At 45.0% G+C, this 18,896-nt stretch overlaps 1 protein-coding gene and 1 pseudogene across 1 annotated transcript; one reads left to right on the top strand and one right to left on the bottom strand.

The window, feature by feature from the left end:
- The first annotated feature begins 790 nt into the window (after window positions 1-790).
- On the top strand, window positions 791-5,988 carry LOC138987041 (zinc finger protein 280B-like; annotated as a pseudogene).
- A 5,689-nt stretch (window positions 5,989-11,677) lies between these two features.
- On the bottom strand, window positions 11,678-13,877 carry LOC138987042 (testis-specific Y-encoded protein 1-like). The gene is made up of 6 exons (XM_070367006.1): window positions 13,754-13,877; window positions 13,277-13,671; window positions 12,410-12,485; window positions 12,113-12,226; window positions 11,872-12,017; window positions 11,678-11,755 (listed from the first exon to the last, which is right to left on the bottom strand). The coding sequence occupies exons 1-6, from the start codon at window positions 13,875-13,877 to the stop codon at window positions 11,678-11,680; spliced, it is 933 nt and encodes a 310-aa protein (XP_070223107.1).
- Window positions 13,878-18,896: the final 5,019 nt, after the last annotated feature.

The following is an 18,896-nucleotide window of genomic DNA, read 5'->3' on the forward strand; positions in this document are numbered from 1 at the left end:
TTTGAATTTGTGCCCCTATTTTCTGTATTAATATTTATGAAATTAGTATTTGTGAATCAGTTGTAATGTGCATTTAAGATAGGGTTTTTTTTTTTTTTTTTTTTTCAGTTTTCCTACAAAACAAGATGCCATTGAATAGCTGATGCTTTAAAAAAAAAAGGAGTTGTTAACCTTAAGTCTAGGAAATAAGCTTGTTTGTCTTTAAGATATGGAAACGCATTTAAAAATTATACATTACATTTGAAAAAAAGATGCAGCTGGTGTGTGGTTAACTTAGAATTCCAGGTTAATCTTCTTTGACTCCAAAGTCCATATTTCTAAACACTGTAAAATAGTGCTTTTAAAAAAAAAAATTGTCCTTTACATGTGATTTGACCTAATGAACAGTGGGTTTTTTTTTTTTTTTTCTTTCTTTCTTTATTTAAATAGAAAATATTAAAATCAACATGGGACAAAGCTACGATTCTCGAGTCATGTAGACTTGTAGTCATAGGTTTTTCAGCTGTCATTTAGTCTCTTTGATGCTAAATGTCTTTATCTGTAAGATAAGGGTGTTTATAACTACCTTAGAGTTTTGGAGACAAACAAATAGCACATTTTTCTGTACTTAAATAATATGTAGTATATTTATACTTAGGTGGCAGTTTATTTCAAGGAAGCACTGGGACTTGTGGCCACATCCTCCAAGAATACAAAAAAAGTACTTAAAATATGGAACGACCATGTATGTTACGTGAAAAAGAACAAGAGCCAGAACCACAGAAAAGCAAGGGAGAAATCAAATAAGTAGATGATGAACACGCTGAACTGATCTTTTTGGAGTGGAACATGTAAATGAAGATGCTGATGTGATCTTTGTGGGGATGACCTCAAATCCAAAACCAGTCATTTCAAACATACTGAACAGAGTTACCCCAGATTCTTGTTCAAGGAGAAAAAAGTATGGTCACTTCAGGAAAGATAATGCTCAGAAATTACAGCCTGTTAATCATGTGACTCCTGCATCAGAAGCAAAGACTGTCTTGCCACTTTCTGTCTCTGAATCAAGATCAACAGATAATCCTATTATTATTGAGCCTTTGTCCAAAGCAGATTCTAAAAATATTTCACCACAAATAGTGCCTAATAGCTTTTCAGAGTTATGTTCTCCTTTGATTACCTTCACAAGTTCATTGCAGCATCCAGTAGAAACAGCAGTTATGCAGGAGCTATGGATAAAAGTCCTCATGTATCAAAGTGACTTTCCACTTCTGAAACAAATAGCACAAATCCCAAAAGGCCTAAACTCAGTGATGGAATTATAGGAGAACATTCTTTAGCTTTGTCCCCTCCAGATATTTTTCAAACAGTGACTACTCAGCAAAGCACACCAGACAGTGTTCATACCTCATTAAGCCATGTTCAGAATGGAGAATCTTATCCAACACATTTTCTAAAGGACAATGTCCATTGCAAACCTATAAGCCCTTTAGGGTAAAATGGACTGACAAAAATTGACTTTCCAAGTGTAGCAAGTCAAAACAAGATTGTTGATCCCACAGAAGGCAATCTGATTGTGTTACTCTGTGACTTCTACTATGGATGGACATATAGGAGATGGGCAGCCAGAACCGAAAACTCACACAGCCTTTAAATGCCTCAGCTGCTTGAAAGTTCTAAAAAATGTCAAGTTTATGAATCACATGAAGCACCATTTGGAGCTTGAGAGGCAGAGAGGTGACAGCTGGAAATACCACACCACCTGCCAGCACTGCAACTGCCAGTTTCCTACTCCCTTCCAGCTGCAGTGTCACATTGAAAGTGTCCATACTTCCCAGGAGCCCTCTGCAGTCTGTAAAATCTGTGAATTGTCCTTTGAGACAGATCAGGTTCTCTAACAGCACATGAAAGATAATCATAAGCCTGGTGAAATGCCCTATGTATGCCAGGTTTGCAGTTACAGATCATCATTCTTTGCAGATGTGGATGCACATTTCAGAACATACCATGGTAACATTAAGAGTTTACTTTGCCCCTTTTGTCTCCAAATGTAAAAAACTGCAACACCATACATATGTCATTATAGACAGCACTGGGAAAGTTTTTTTCATCAGTGTTCCAAATGTAGGCTACACTTTTTAACTTTTAAAGAGAAAAGACAGCACAAGACCCAGTGTCATCAAATGTTTAAGAAGCCTAAGCATCTAGAAGGATTACCTCCTGAAACAAGAGTTTTTTTTTCAGGTATCACTGGAACCCCTTCAACAGGATTGGTGGAAGTAGCATCCATTACTGTGAACACATCTGATTCTGAACCATCATCTCCCAAATCTAAAAGTAGGAGGCCAAAAAAAAAAAAAAAAAACGTTAATTCTACTTTCAGTAAGTCTGAAGCAAGTATTTCAGTCAAAGTTAAAAACCCCATTAAAAACAAAAAATTCAAATTTTAGAATTATTCAATAATATCAAATATAGGGCAACCAATGTGTAATTTATGTGTTTTTGTTTTAAATACATGAAGTACAGCTTTGTTTAAATATTGAGATGTTATTTAAAAATATAGTACCTGTTTTTCATATAAGTGTTTTAACATGTAAAAAAAATGTGTGTGTGTGTGTGAGAGAGAGAGAGAGAAAGAGAGAGGTGGAGAAAAGGAAAAGTAACAACGTATTTTTTTATTTCATTTATTTGTTATTTCAAAAGCTCTGCTGCTGCTGCTGCTGCTGCTGCTGCTAAGTTGCTTCAGTCATGTTCGACTCTGTGCGACCCCATAGACAGCAGCCCACCAGGATACCCTGTCCCTGGGATTCTCCAGGCAAGAACACTGGAGTGGGTTGCCATTTCCTTCTCGAATGTATGAAAATGAAAAGTGAATGTGAAGTCACTCCGTCGTGCCCGACTCTTAGCAACCCCATGGACTTCAGCCCACCAGGCTCCTCCATCCATAGGATTTTTCCCACAAGAGTACTGGAGTGGGGTGCCATTGCCTTCTCCACTATACATATAATCTGTAGAGTGTTTAGCAATGAAATTTTCAACTCATGCTTTGCTTTGAAGATCTGAAGATCTCAGTATTAACTATATAGCCAGATTGGAATGGCTTTGTTATGGTATGGTCCTGTGTGCTGCTGAACTCTGTGAAGTGCCTCTGTTGTGCTGTTCTAAGATAAAATGGTTCCGAAAGCCTGATGTGGAGAAGTTGATGGAGAAACTATGATGTGAGTTTGGACCAGACACGGGATTTAGTTAGTGGAGAGCTGTGGCTTCTTGTCCCAGTTGAGGAAGAGGCATGCATGCACTCCAGGCATGGAGCCAAGGCAGAAGGAACACTGTCTCAGAGTGTCTTAACCTAGCCCAGGGACATGTCAAGGAAGCCAACCATTAAAATGCCTGTTAGGTGAGAGGCACCTGCAAGGATCAAGCAGGACCTGTGTATCATTGACTGCAGTTGGAGAAGCAGAGACAGTTAATAGAATGAGGCCTGGTGCCTGTGGACCTCCTGTTGAGTGATCAAAGGGGAATTTGATTCATTCCATCTCCTTTCCCATTTGGCTGGCCTTTAGTCAAAGTGAAGTAGCCCTATCAGTCTCCATCACACAGTAGTAAAGCAAGTTAAGATTCCCAAAGAAAAAAAGCCTTGACATCCAGTTTGATTTGTACTGGACCCATAGGTTTTAACTGAAAAGGATCAAACACAGGGAATCTTTTCAGTTTATGAATTGAGCTAAATTTAGTTCTCTTTCCCTTAAGCTACAAAGGAGTTGTCCGAGAAGAGTAAATGTAGTGGATACAAAGGGTCCAGGGTGATTAAACCCTCTATAGAACTTTTCCTTACCTTTTCCAGTTACATGTGTCTTACCCTAGTTTAACGTGATGATTTTTTTTTTGTATCTTATCTTGCCTTGGGCAGGAATGTATTAAAGTTAACAGCTAATTCTTTGTGTAATTTCCCATTTTATCAAACTAATACTGGGTTTCCATCTTACTTGACACAGTCTGATGTGCAGGAATTTTCTCATTTATTTCAGTAATTATCAGGTCATAGAGTTATCATCCTTCCTCTACTCTATCCAACTACCTAGTCTGTGATTATACTTGTGGAAACTTTTTTTTTCATGTGATGATCCAAGGGCTCTTTCACAGACCTGTGGTGTACCCTCTAAGTATTGGTTCCTGAACATCAGCACACTTGGCTTCCTCTGTGGGTTCCTGGAGTTGAGTCTCCTCCTGGAGTTGAATGCCATACCTTCTCCACTTCTGGCACAGATATCTAGAATCTCTGTGCACCATTCAAGGAACCTGGAATCTTGGCTGTAGACCTATGTCAAGAGAAATCTCTCCATTTCCTCTTCCTTTCTCCTCCTTTTTCTCTCTCCCCACTTTTTGCCCCCCCCACAATTCATTTAAATCCTCTAAGCTTTCACAAAATGCTAGAAAGTGATAATCACCAAGGGGTTACCATCCCTCTCAGAACAAAAGAGGAAGGACTACAGATAACTAAGCTGTAGTGAGTCTCTTGTCTCCATTTTAGGTAATTTCCTGAGTGTAAATTCAAACACAAGTAAATTGTATTTATTTACTCAATGCTTGATTGATTGGTTTGCACTTTGAATATTTTACTAGGCCTTTCCAGTTAGTTCGCTTGGGCCAAAGCACTTTGCTAAGTGTCAGCTTAAACTGCTTTTAGTTGTATAACGTGTGTGTGTGTGTGTGTGTGTGTGTGTGTGTGTGTGTGTGTGTGTGTTTGTCTTCTGGTCTCAGGTGAAAACTCTATGTATAAATGTGCAGACTATTGCATTCTTATCTCCTTTATTCTATTTCTATAGTAAAAATATGAAATGTTTTATTTATATGTTTTTATTGTTGCTTAGGATTATCAATACTGTTACTGTTGTTTGCTCTGTAATATGCTCCTAAAGAGTACAAGTTGTATTTATTGCCAAATGAAAAGTTTCCAGTGATATGGTCCCTGACTACTTCCTCTCTTCCATTCTCTGTCATTCTACTCTACTATTTTCCCCACTGCTGCCCTGTTTTTGACAACACTGGCCTTGCTTTCCCTAAGCAAATTCAATTTCTTCCCAATCCAAAGACTTTGCAAATGCTCTTCTTCTGGGAATGCTCTTCCCAGAAGAAGAGCATTGCTATATCCCTTGTTTGAGCTTCCCCAATGCTGTTCAAACCACACAATGAAATCCTCACACCTCTCCTTTTCCTTCTCCTCCTTAAAGACACTTTAAGTCTCTACACTCGTCTTTCCTGTCCAGCCTAAAGTTCCTAGATTTTCACACACACACACACACACACACAACACACACACACAAAACCTGAAAAGAGATAATAACATCAGGGCTTTGCTTCGTAAAATTAACTTGAGTAAGTTTCTGTGCCTGCAGAACAAAGATAGTTAATACTGAGGTGAGTTCTTTCAGGAGCTTCCTCTCTTTTTCTTTTGATATCTCTATATTTTTTTCAGGCAATGGCACTTTTTTTTTTTTTACAAATGTATTGAATATCTGTCAAGATGACTATTTTGTTATTGCCTTTGGTGAATTTCCTTGTCTACTTTGCTTGTTCTTTCAGGTAAAATTTATTGTTTTATTAATGTTGCCAAAACATTGTCAGTAAAATTACTATTTATAAAAATAAAATGTTTTTTTAAAAAATTATTTCTGCTGTCCATCTTTTTTACAAATAAGCATTTTTTTTTTTTTGTTTGTTTTTTTTTTAAATAATCTTATTGTGTTGTCCAGAAATTCTAAACAGTGATGTGTAAATGGGTTTTCTGGTTCTTAGTACCATCAAAGGCAATGAGGATATGGCTTAATAAATTTCTGTTTCTGTTTTTAGATTTTAAAGAGAATTGTTTCATTGGATATTTACAACATCTGTTGAGACATTACTTTTTCTTTCTTTCTCCCTTCCTTTTTTTTTTTCTTCCTTTCTTCCCATGACTGTCTTCCTCTTTCTTTCCTTCCCTTTCTTTTCCCAGGTTTTGGCTTGACTTGACCTTTCCTGAAACAAAAGTAATTCCACTCAGGGTTGAATATTACCATCTCAAAATCCCATTCCATGTGTCATTCATTTCTAGTATTGGAATTAACCTCCTCTTCCCGTTATTAGATTGGCTACAGTTGTATCAATGTTTCTGATTTTTTTGAAGAAGAAGCAGGTCTTGTTTTATTATCCCAACAAGTTTTATTTTTGTTGTTTTTTATTTTTGTTTCAATTCATATATACCTTCTACTTTCTTTAGGATTTTTTCTTTATAATCATACATTTTAAAAGCTTTCTTTACAAATTTTATGGAAATATATTTGATTTACAATGTTGTGTTTCAGATGTATATCAGAGTGATTTAGTTATGCATATACATGTCTATTTTTTAGGTTATTTTTCATTATAGGTTATTACATGAGACTATTTCTTTTCTTTTTTTTTTTTTTTACTAGATGGTTTAGGGCTTGACCTATCTTTACTTAAATAACCTATTTTGTCTGAATCCCAAATGGTTTTATGTATACATTTTTTAAATTAAAATTTCATTCTCTATGATTTTTTGGCACGTTAATTCCAAAGATTTCACTTCTTGCAGGTGAATGTTTTAATTTATAGTTTATTGAGAATTAAGTTTTCCTTGGAGGTCTGAGGGTATGTGTGTATATACACTGGCATGTCTATATACACATCCTTTTAAGATTACTACATTTTTTAAGATATATAAATATATTTTAAAAGATATTTTCTGTTTGTATGGTAAAAACATGAAATGTTTTAATTCTAGAAATTTGTTCCCCTAAGGAATATAGTATAAAAAGTAAAGGTATAGAACTATTCCTTTGAGAATAATCCCTACTAACAGAACCTGGAAATGTTAAACAAATGATTCATAACACTTCCTAAAGGTGGTAAGAAAAATGTTATTCAAGGTAAGAGTACTACAGCGGGGGTCTTATAATACGGGAGAGAGATTGAGTTTAAGTCTGACTCCAGCAGGGACACAGCTGGGATTTATAGCTAAGGAACAGGGTGGGTCCATGTGATAGCAAAGAGAGACTGGGAGACTGAAAAGCAATGAACAACAACAGAGTGGGTGTCAGTGGATGGAAACTTATTAAGAGGACCATAAGGGTGCTGGTGGATTCTGGCTCAACTGAGACGATCATTGCTGAGGCTAGGCAAGACTGATAAGATATTGAGGTGAGTGATAAAGAATTTGATCTGATCTGAGGGTGGTCAGATCAAGGGTGAAGTACGTTTTCTAAACTGAAGTAGCAGAATCTAGCTTAGATTGGACTAAATGGACAGGCGCCCTGGTATAAAGACATGAGCCAAAGTTGGCAGTGCATTAATGAACTACTGCTGCATAACAAATTATCCCAAAGCAACAGCTTAAAACAATATTATCTCATACTGCTGCTGAAAGTTGGGAATCCAGGAGTAATTCAGTTGAGGGTTCTGGCTCAGGGTTTCATGAGATTGTCGTCATCTGAAGCCTTGACATGGGCTGGTGGATTTCCTTCCAAGATGGCTTACTCACATAGCTGTTGAAACCAGTTTCCTTGCTGGCTATTGGGAGAAAGCCTCAGTTCTTTCCCATGGGCCTCTCTACTGGGCTACCTGAGTGTTCTCAAGATACGACTAAGCTGGCTTCTAGAGTGAGTGATCCAAGAGGATGAGCAAGGAGGCTGCAGTGCCTTTTGTGACTTAAAGAGTCATAGTCAGACACTTCATTTTCATTTCTACAATATTCTAACATTAGAAGTGAGCCACTAAGTCCAGCCTACATGTAAAGGGGAGTATAAGGACCACCCTTGAAGGAAAGGACTTGTGGACATACTTTAAAACCACATGGTACACCCATGGCCACAAATTGTTTACATACTTGTATGTCCAAAATGCATTTTCCTGCAAATGCTTTCAAATAATTTATCCATTATAGCATTAACTTGAAGTTCAGGACCTTGTCATCGAAGTCAAGTCCAGATATGGACCAGGGTGCACTTGGTGCACTGAACACTCAAGTGTTCAGTCACTCAGTTGTGTCCTACTCTTTGCGACCTGATGGACTGCCGCACACCAGGGTTTCCTGTCCACCATCAACTCCAGAGGCATGCTCAAACTCAAGTCCATTGAGCTGGTGATGCCATCCAACCATCTCATCCTCTGCTGTCCCCTTCCCCGGCCTTCAATCTTTCCCGCATCAGGGTCTTTTCTAATGCGTCAGTTCTTAGAATCAGGTTGCCAAAGTATTGGAGCTGCAGCTTCAGCATCAGTCCTTCCAATGAATATTCAGGACTGCTTTACTTTAGGATTGACTATTTTGATCTCCTTGCTGTCCAGGAGACTCTCAAGTCATCTCCAACACATCAGTTCAAATTATACATGTGTAGTTCCTCTAGACCTGATGATCTGTGAACAAAAGAGATGAGTTAATCTGCTCACTTTCACAGCCAACATACAGTGCTGGGTCAGGCATAGATAACCTTCATGGACACTCCTGTTCCCAGAAAGGGGGGAGATGGGAGTCAACAGTAGCAGTTCTGAAATCCCACGGGTTCTTGTTGGCAGTCCTTTGATTAGGATTTAAGGCCTGGAAACTTCCTAGGCTTCAGTCTCTGAATTTTTAATTCTGCCCTCTGACATGATTCCATTGCATGAAAGGTGGGTAGTATATGGTTACAGTGAAACAGTCTCCCTAGCCTGCTTCCTGCTTGTCGAAGGTAGAAGTTCAGAGCTCTCTTATTTTGTACTATTGCTGGTCCTTTCAGTCCAAGCTGAACTTAAATATGTTATCTTAAAAACTTGGTGTGTCTCCTGATAATCTTACTGGTTTTCATGGTAAAGCACTCCACTCCAAAGCCACCATCACACATGTCTTCATAATAAGGCCTACTCTGTCTTGGTTTTCTGCTGAGATAGCTGAGGGATAACACCCTGAAACTTGGTACAAGTCTTATTGTGTGACTGAAATGTCTCTGAGTGACACCCCTGAACTCTTTGGAGGGCATTGGCCTGCCTAAATAATGCCATGAAGCATCCCCTTCCAGCTTTCTGAGGCTTAACAAAGAATTTTACACTCACACTCATCTTTAGACCACGTTTATTAAAAATAAATAAATAAATAAGAATTGATGTATAGGTGTTATAAAATGTTATATTTAGACCACCTTATCTCAATGCCCTGGATAGAACCTTGCTTGAGAGCCATTAATTTTAGCATCCTCTGTCATGTTAAAAGACTGGAAAATTTCCATTCAGCAAGTTCTGTCTTATTTTTTAATTTTTTTCTCTTAAATATATTTTTTTAATTTCCCTTTATATTTTACTATAGGCAGCAAGAAGAAACCAGGAAGCACTTTTGGCTGTTTGGCTGGAAATCTCCTTAGCTAGATATCTCAATTAATTAAGTACAGTTTCTCCTTCCTGGTACATTTCTACTTTTCATAAACTGCAGATATAGTGGACTTTTCTCTGCACATTCCCCAGGCTCTTTTTTCCTGCCTCTACTTTCTGCCAGACATCCTGGGTGCACCCCTGTGATCCCACTTAGAACGTGTTTGCTCAGTGAGATAACGGGGATCGAATCCCTGGCTTCAGTGCTTCTGCTGGCCAGAGCATATGTACCTTTCTCTAACACCTTCATGTTTTTGCTATCCAACTTCCATCACCTGGCTAGGTCAATTCCGGAAGCTCATACTCACAAGCACACTGGCAGGGACTTCTATGCCCATGTGTGCACACACATGTGCGTGTACACAGTAACATCCCTGAGAGGAAACGCACACGTGCAAAACTACAAGATTTCTTCTCTAGGAATATGAATTTTGGTAAGTACCTTTGTGCTCACAAACAAAAAGTAACTTTCTTTTCCTGGTTGTTTCCTTTCGCTTGTTAATTAATCATGTCACCTTGCACTTCTAACTCTGTGCTGCTACTGCTGCTAAGTCACTTCAGTCAAGTCTGAGTCTGTGTGACCCCATAGACAGCAGCCCACCAGGCTCCCCCGTCCTGGGATTCTCCAGGCAAGAACACTGGAGTGGGTTGCCATTTCCTTCTCCAATGCATGAAAGTGAAAAGTGAGAGGGAAGTCGCTTAGTCATGTCCGACTCTTCTCGACCCCATGGACTGCAGCCTACCAGGCTCCTCTGTCCATGGGAATTGCCAGGCAAGAGTACTGGAGTAGGGTGCCATTGCCTTCTCCATCTAACTTTGTGACTTATCCTCAAAGGTTACAAAATCTTGGCATTTGCTAGTGACACGGACCGACCTGCAGAGCAGCAAGCAGGGTTGGAAGCACTTGCCATGAACAGCTGTATGATGACATGCCTGCGTTCTGCATTCTCCCATCACCTTGGACAGCTTCACAGTACCAGTCACATTGGCCTGATCCATGTGGGGACAGAAAACAAGGACCTTTGGGCTCAGCTGACTTGGAGAACCTCTCTCTCGGTGTGCACCTATCTAGGTCATTCCTTGTCAATGTTGTGCCCCTCTTGCTAGCCTACCACCCTTTATGGACAACAACATTCTGAGTGAGGCCTTCTGTTCTTCCTATCTGTGTAGCTTTTTATGTGTGCACCTGTCTACATGTGCCCCCCAAGGGCTATCTCCATGTAGCAGGAAAAGGCCAAAGAGACGCCTGAGCCTCCAAGAGCCCCAAGAGACTGTGATAGGCCTGGGTCTTATCCAATGTTGTGAGAAAGGTGCACATGGATACAGGGTCTCTTCAGATACAAAGATTGGAACCTGAGGCCATAAAGGTAAGGTGGCATTCCTACACGTCCTCCCTTCTGTTTAACACTACCCATGCACATGGAGTCCCCAAACAGATGATGCCCTGCAAAACCTTCCCTTTCTGGGCCCACAGCTCATGCCTCCCTTGGGCGGAAAGCAGCTTTTCTATCTCAAAGGCACCAAGACGGCTTGAACCACCAAGGCCACAGTGATTTGCTAGATGTCAAGACTCTCTTCCAGTTGCTCTCATTAGGCCCAGGTAGGACTCCCTACAGTCACACATCTCTGCTTGCCTACACAGCCCACATGCCAAGGAAGCCAGCCTCCATTTGGGCCCAGGAGCATCCAAGACGGTCACCTGGAATGCATCTTCCCTCTGAGCATCACCTGGTTTCAGATCCCCTGTGACAAAATCAGAGATTTTGCTTCAGCGAGACTGCTCAAATTCTCTCAGATGCAGACGCACACTTTTGCCCCTCAGGCCCCCAAAGCCAGTGGCAAGACCCCAGAGGAAAGAAGAACTTCACGTCAGGACTTTCAGCACCCACCATGGCGTATCTTTGGCAGGACTGCTATTGCCTAGACCCTGGACCCTGAAAACCAGCAGGCCCCAAACTGCCCCCAGGGGCTTCCCTGTCTCCCACTCTCCTGAGGTCCTTTGGGACATGCAATTACTCCTTGCTCACTCCGTTCCCTCCCTCACAGGCTCATCCGGGCAGAGGGTCAAACACGTAAAACCACCTGTGCTTTCCTCGCCTTTCTGCACTGCCAGGGAGGCAGGCTGGAAGTGCCTGGAGGCATGCCACGCTCACATCCTGTCTCTCCTAGGATGCCTGTGGTTTTGCATCCTAGGAGAGATGCATCCCAAATGCATCCCCATTTGGGAAAGGATAGTGTCCCAGCTACGATAAGGCTGTCCCTCAGGGCCTATCTCCTGACCGCCTCACCACATGTGTTTCTGTCAGTTATCTCTGATGGAAGAATCATCCTCCCCGAGGTAGTACTTCAGGGGATCGTCCCACATGTCATTGCTGATGAGCTGCTGGCAACACGAGCAAGGTCAACCCAGGGCTGACCAGGCCCTGAACCCTCCCATGAGCAGCCAAGAACTCCAAAATTAATCATCACCTGTGTGCAGGCCCAAAGCAACCCCACATCAGCAATCCTGTTCAATTCTGGGCCATTGTGGCCTGACAGCCAGTTGAGAAAATTAAGGCTCCTGGTGTCCAGACTGTGGCTGGGAGATCCCCATTCAAAGTCCCAGAACCAGTGGACTGGAGTGGAATGACATGCCCTGTTCCCTGCGGAAAGACAGGGGAGACTGGGGTGGACTCCACAGGTGGATCATCTACATGCTTGCACACCCACACTCATCACCCTGGGAGCCACGTGTTACCAGTGATGTCAAGGTAATACTCCTTAATGATCATGGTGTTCAAGAAGTAGGGGTTGTCCTGAAAGGAAAAGATCAGCTTGCAGCGGGACTGCAGATGGCTCCACACCTGCACCTGCCAGGATAGGGAGGAGGGAAAAGGTGCAAACTTCTAGGGGCCTCAGCTTGCCTCCCAGGCAGGCATTAACAGCGTCCATGACTCCTCTCCAAAGTCTCACAGTGCAGGAACATGGCTAACAGGATCTTCCCACTCCCTGCCAGGTCCCATACCCATCCTTCCTCAGTCTTCCTCACTGATCTTCAAGTCGATCATGTAGTCGAGAAAGTCTTGATCTTGGTCGCTGATCATGACGGAAACTTGAGGGTGGCTCATAATCTGCTTTAGGTCAAGGAGCCATTCAGGGAGCTACATGCCAGGCCAAGAAGAGCCAGGAGCATCAGTCCTAGTCTGGGGTGGAACAAGGATATTGGAAAAGGCATCTGCAAGGAGCTGGGCACTGCCTGTTACCTGGCCACCCCTGATGTCATCAGGCTTTGCCATACCATCAGACACGCTCATGGCTCTGGGCCCCTTGTGGTGGTGTGCATCTGAGGTGGTCTGCATTCTCCGAGCAGGGACTGGTTTCTGACAGCTACTGTTCTCCTCCAGACCTGTGTATGCTGGGTAGTGGCATGTCACTGCTTACATGGTCAGATTTGCAGTCCTGTGACAATCCGTGTTTGAAAGCAAAGGGGTTGTGTGTGTGTGTGTGTGTGTGTGTGTGTGTGTGTGTGTGTGTGTGTGTGTGTGTGTTGTGTGTGTATGTGAATGACTCCCATGTCTTAGCTATATGCCAGGATCACCCGCATTTACAGCAATAGCTGTGCAGATGCTGCTCTTGTGTACCATCTCTGGTCATTCCTGACTTGGAGGCCTCAGGTGCTGCTCCTCCTCAGATGCAGGCCTGAAGGAGACACTCAAAGGCATGGCTGCAACACGTACATCTGTAGCCCTGCCCAGACCCTACTCTGCTGGGCCTTTGGAGCTTGCCAATTGCCCAGGACCACATTTTCTTCAGGGGCCTCCAGCGCCCTTCCTGTGCCCTCGCCCCCTCCCCCTCCTCCTGCTCCTGCCCCTTCTCCTCCTCCTCATGAGCAGTGGACCCAAAGGAGCAGCAGAAAGGATACAGTTTTGGCCCAGAAGCCAGGGATGCCCTGGATGATGGCACTCCCCCAAGCCAAGTGATGCTTCCTCCTCTGATGGTAGGCCCTGTGGTTTTGCTCACACTCAGAGCTCAGTTCCACCTGCAGGGCGGCCAGTGCCTTCAGGACATCTAGCGCCTGGTGCTCACTCGGACCTCCCGGCCTGTCCTGGCCCTGCTCCTCCACCGTCTTCTCCTCCAGCTCCTGGGAGGACCACTGTTTCTGCTCCTCATCTGCCACAACCTCCACCTCTTCCATGATGTCTTCTGCAAGCAGCCGGAACTCCCGCCCAATCCCTGCCACGTCTCCGTCCACCAGGGTCTGGCTGTCTTGCACTGCCTCCACCCTAAAGAGGATGGCCTCTTCACTTGGCGTGACAACTGGTGGTTGCAAGGTTCCAGCTGCGCACAGCATCAGGATGGCAGGTCGCGGGATGAGGGGTGGGGGCTTCTCCCTGAGTACTGGGGCTCACAGCTAAGGGTCCCAGGACGCTCCCGCCTTCCTTTGATCGCCTCTCACGCTCCTCTTGGCCCAAGCTGGGGCAGATGTGAAGGGACACGATATAACAGCACAGACAATGGTGCATAATGGTGGCCCAGGCTGCAGTGAACCTGTGGGACCCACTAGCTCTTTGGGGGCGGGGAGTGAGGGGGATGGTCGGGAGGTGGGGAGTGGTGTGTTGGGGGTGGCGTGAGGCCAAGGAAAGGGGTGCCGGACAGCCCAGGCCAGGGTGAACGGGCCCTGGGACATCAGCGGAAAACAGGCAGGAGCCTAGGCTGTGAGCCAAGCACAGGCTCCTTGCCCAAATCTAGACCAAGGGCGGAGAGGGTAGTGGGCGGCACCCTTATGGACATGCCCCTAGACCGGAGGGCATCTTCTGCGGTTCCTGTGCTCCAGTGCCCCCACATGGCCAGATTCTGCACCAGGATTGTAGAGGGTTTTGCATGTGGCTGGGGTAGCCCCAGGTGCTGTCATTGACCTGGCCCTGGAAATTCCAACCACGGGTTCCTGCTCCACAATCCAAACAATACCCTCCTGTGTCCCCTGGGACCGGCAATAGCTGGGAGCTCTCCCTGACTATCCAAAGGATATGCAGGGGTGCCAAGTGGCTGGATACTTTTCTTCATGGGACAGAGAGCCTGTTGCTGTCCTGATACTAGGGGAGTAGGGAAAAACCCCAACATTTGCTACCGTTGATCTCCACTGTTCAGGGAGACCAGAGGTTTAGGGTGCAGAGCTCGCTCTTTGTCTCTCTATCTTTGCTTCCGGCATAGCACTGTTTTGGACAATCCTTCTGTGTGTGTACCAGGCGCTGATGTCTGTGTGTCTCTGTCTCTCTAAGTAGTGCTGTTGCCGTCTGCCACTCTCTGGACAGCAGCTCTCAGAAAAGACGCTTATCCTTTGCAAGCCCTTCTGGTCCTGACTGAGTTGCAGCAATGGGAGATTAGACGGTTTTAGTCCACACGTTCGGAGAGTGCTTTCTCAACCTTGAGAGCCAACAGTGGGCGGTCACTGCTGAACTGCAGAATTGGACGTGCGACCCTCCCTCCCTCGCTGGACAGATGTGAACACTGCACAGGCCTGAGGTGGCTTGGCCACACTTTGCACAGAGGGAGAAATGGGGCCCGCTCTGCTGGCATGAGGGAACTCCCTGAACCTTGTTCGAATGCCTGCCAGGGAGACTCTAAAGACAGTTCCCCTTAAGTTCCATGACTCACCGGTGTCGGAGACATGCACGTCTGCCATTTACCCTATTGAGGCCCTTTCAAAGTGGTACTGTTCTCCATGTGAGAACACATCCCAGCCTGCCCTATCACATAAGCATGTGGGGCCTGAAGCAGCAAGAGGACCAAGCTAAGCCAGCCATCCTATAGTCCTGATATATGATATATGCATTCTACAAAGAGCTTGAACATGGGCAGGACCCACCTGATTCAGTGCAAGGACTGAGATGTGGGCTCAGGAGTGTTTGTTGGGGGCTTGAACAAAGGCAGGACCCAGCCTGGTTTATTGGAGCGACTGAGATGTGGCCTCAGGAGTGTCTGTTGGGATGAACAAGGGGTGGATCCAGCCGCGATCAGTGCAGGGATCGAGATGTGGGCTCAGGAGTGTTTTTTGAGTGCTTGAACAAGGGCAGGACCTGGCCTGGTTCAGAGAAGGGACCCAGATATGGGCTCAGGAGTGTTTCCCACGGGTTTCAGCAAGTGCTGGACCCAGCCTAGTTCAGTGTAGTGAAGGAGATCAGCCTGAGAGTCAGATGAAGGCCAAGGAGTGTTTGTCAGGGTCTTGAACATGTGTAGGACCCAGCCTAGTTCAGTTCAGGGGCGAGAAATGGGGTCAGGAGTGTTTGTCTGGGCTTGAATATGGCCAGGATCTCAGCCACTATCAGTGCAGGAACCAAGATGTGGTCTTAGGAGTGTTTGCCATGGTTGATATGGGCAGGAAACAGCTGGTTTGGTGCAGAGACTGGGATGTTGGCACAACAGTATTTGTCATGGCTTGAACTTTGGCGGGACCCACCCTTGTTCAGGGCAGTGAGTGAGATGCAGGCTCAGTAGTGTTTCCTGGGGGATTGAACAAGGGGAGCACACACCTTAGATCAGGGACAGGGAGCGATTTGTGGGCTCAGGATTGCTTGCTGCGGGCTTAAATAAGACCAGAAACCAGCCTTTGAGTCAGATGCAGGCCCAGAACAGTTGGTCGGGGGCTTGAACATGTGTAGTTTCTGGCCTGGTTCAGTGCAGTTTCTGATGTGTGGGCTCAGGAGTGTTTGTCAGGGGTTTCAAAAAGGGCAGGACCCCGTCTGCTTCAGTGCAGGGACCAGGATGTTGGCTCAGGAGCATTTGCAGGGGACTTCAGAAAGTGCTGAACCCAGCCTAGTTCAGTGCAGGGAACAAGATATTGGCACAGGAGTGTTTGTCAGGGTCTTGAACAAGTGTGTGGATCACAATAAAACTGTGGAAAATTCTGAAAGAGATGGGAATACCAGACCACCTGATCTGCCTCTTGAGAAATGTGTATGCAGGTCAGGAAGCAACAGTTAGAACTGCACATGGAACAACAGACTGGTTCCAAATAGGAAAAGGAATATGCGAAGGCTGTATATTGTCACACTGTTTATTTAACTTACATGCAGAGAACATCATGAGAAACGCTGGACTGGAAGAAACACAAGCTGGAATCAAGATTGCCAGGAGAAATATTAATAACCTCAGATATGCAGGTGGCACCAGCCTTGTGGCAGAAAGTGAAGAGAAACTGAAAAGACTCTTGATGAAAGTAAAAGTGGAGAGTGAAAAAGTTGGCTTAAAGCTCAACATTCAGAAAACGAAGATCATGGCCTCCAGCCCCATCACTTCATGGGAAATAGATGAAGAAACAGTGGAAACAGAGGCAAACATTATTTTTCTGGGCTCCAAATCACTGCAGATGGTGACTGCAGCCACGATATTAAAAGACGCTTACTCCTTGGAAGGAAGGTTATGACCAACCTAAATAGCATATTCAAAAACGGAGACATTATATTGCCAACAAAAGTTCGTCTAGTCAAGGCTATGGTTTTTCCTGTAGTCATGTATGGATGTGAGAGTTGGACTGTGAAGAAGCCTGAGCGCCAAAGAATTGATGCTTTTGAACTGTGGTGTTGGAGAAGACTCTTGAGAGTCCCTTGGACTGCAAGGAGATCCAACCAGTCCATTCTGAAGGAAATCAGCCCTGGAATTTCTTTGGAAGAATGATGCTAAAGCTGAAATTCCAGTCCTTTGGCCACCTCATGCGAAGAGTTGACTCATTGGAAAAGACTCTGATGCTTGGAGGGATTGGAGCAGGAGGAGAAGGGGACCACAGAGGATGAGATGGCTGGATGGCATCACTGACTGGATGGACGTGAGTCTCAGTGAACTCCGGGTGTTGGTGTTCGACAGGGAGGCCTGGCATACTGAGATTCATGGGTTCGCAAAGAGCCGGACACGACTGAGCGACTGATCTAATCTGAACAAGTGTAGGACTCAGCCCAGTTCAGTGTAGAGAGCGAGATATGGGCTCAGAAGTGTTTGTTAGACCTTCAACGTGGGCAGGACCCACCTGCTTCAGTGCAGGGACCAAAATGTGGTTTCAGGAGCATTTATCAAAGTCTTGAATAAGGGCAGGAACCAGGCGGCTTCAAGGCAGGGCGTGAGATGCGGGTACAGGAGTGTTTCCAGGGGGATTGAAAAAGGGGAGGACACACCTTAGTTCAGGGGCAGGCAGCGAGTTGTCAGCTCAGGATGTTTTTCTGGGGGCTTGAACAAAGTAGAAACCATTCTAGTTCAGTGCAGGGATGGAGATGTTGGCTCAGGAGTGTTTGTCAGGGATTTGCATGAGGGCAGGGACCAGCGAACTTCAGTGCAGTGAGTGAGATATGGGATCGTAGTGTTGCCTGGGGTATTGGTCAAGGGGAGGACACACCTTACTTCAGTGGCAGGGAGAGAGTTGTCAGCTCAGGATTGTTTGCCGGGGCTTGAACAAATGCTGGAACTATCCTGGTTCAGTGCAGGAACCAAGATGTTGGCTCAGGAGTGTTTGTCAGAGTCTTGAACAAGTGCAGGACACAGCCTAGTTCAGTGCAGGGACGGTGATGCAGGCTCAAGAGTGTTTGTCGGGGGTTTGAACAAGGGCTTGACCCAGCCTATTTTAGTGCAGGGACTGAGATGTGGGCTTAGGAGTTTTTGCCGGGGGTTTTGACAAGGTCTGGACCCAGCCTGGTTCAGTGCAGTGCGTGAGATGAGGGCTCAGTAGTGTTTCTGGGGGTTTGAACAAGGGAAGGACTCACCTTAGTTCATGGGCAGGGAGCGAGTTGTTGGCTCAGGATTGTTTGTCAGGGCTTGAACAGAGGCAGAAACCATCCTGATTCAGTGCAGGGATGAAGATTTTGGCTCAGGAGTTTTTGTCGGGGATTTGAACATGGGCAGGACCCAGTGCATGGACCGCGATGCACGCTCAGGAGTGTTTGTTGGGGGTTTGAACAAGGTCAGGACCCAGCCTAGTTCAGTGCTGAGACCGAGATGTGGGTTCAGGAGTATGTGTTGGGGGATCGAACAATGGCAGGACCTAGACTCGTTCAGTCGGAGAAGTCAATGGCACCCCACTCCAGTACTCTTGCCTGGAAAATCCCATGGATGGAGGAGCCTGGTGGGCTACAGTCCACAGGGTCACTAAGAGTTGGACACGACTGACGGACTTCACTTTCATTTTTCACTCTCATGCATTGGAAAAGGAAATGGCAACCCACTCTAGTGTTCTTGTCTTGAGAATCCCAGGGATGGGGGAGCCTGGTGGGCTGCCATGTATGGGGTCGCACAGAGTCGGACACAACTGAAGAGACTTAGCAGTGGTAGCAGCAGATTCGTTCAGTGCAGTGACTGAGATGTGGGCTTAGGAGTGTTTGTCAGGGTCTTGAACAAGTGTAGGACCCAGCCTAGTTCATTGTAGTGAGTGATATGTGGGCTCAGGAGTATTTGTTGTGGCTTGAACATGGGCAAGGACTCATCTGCTTCAGTTCAGGGACTGACATGTGGGTTCCAGAGTATTTGTCAGGGTTTTGAACAAGGGTAGGACCCAGGTGGCT

This window comes from Bos mutus, unplaced genomic scaffold, assembly GCF_027580195.1.
Source record: "Bos mutus isolate GX-2022 unplaced genomic scaffold, NWIPB_WYAK_1.1 CTG503, whole genome shotgun sequence".
Lineage (NCBI taxonomy): Eukaryota > Metazoa > Chordata > Mammalia > Artiodactyla > Bovidae > Bos > Bos mutus.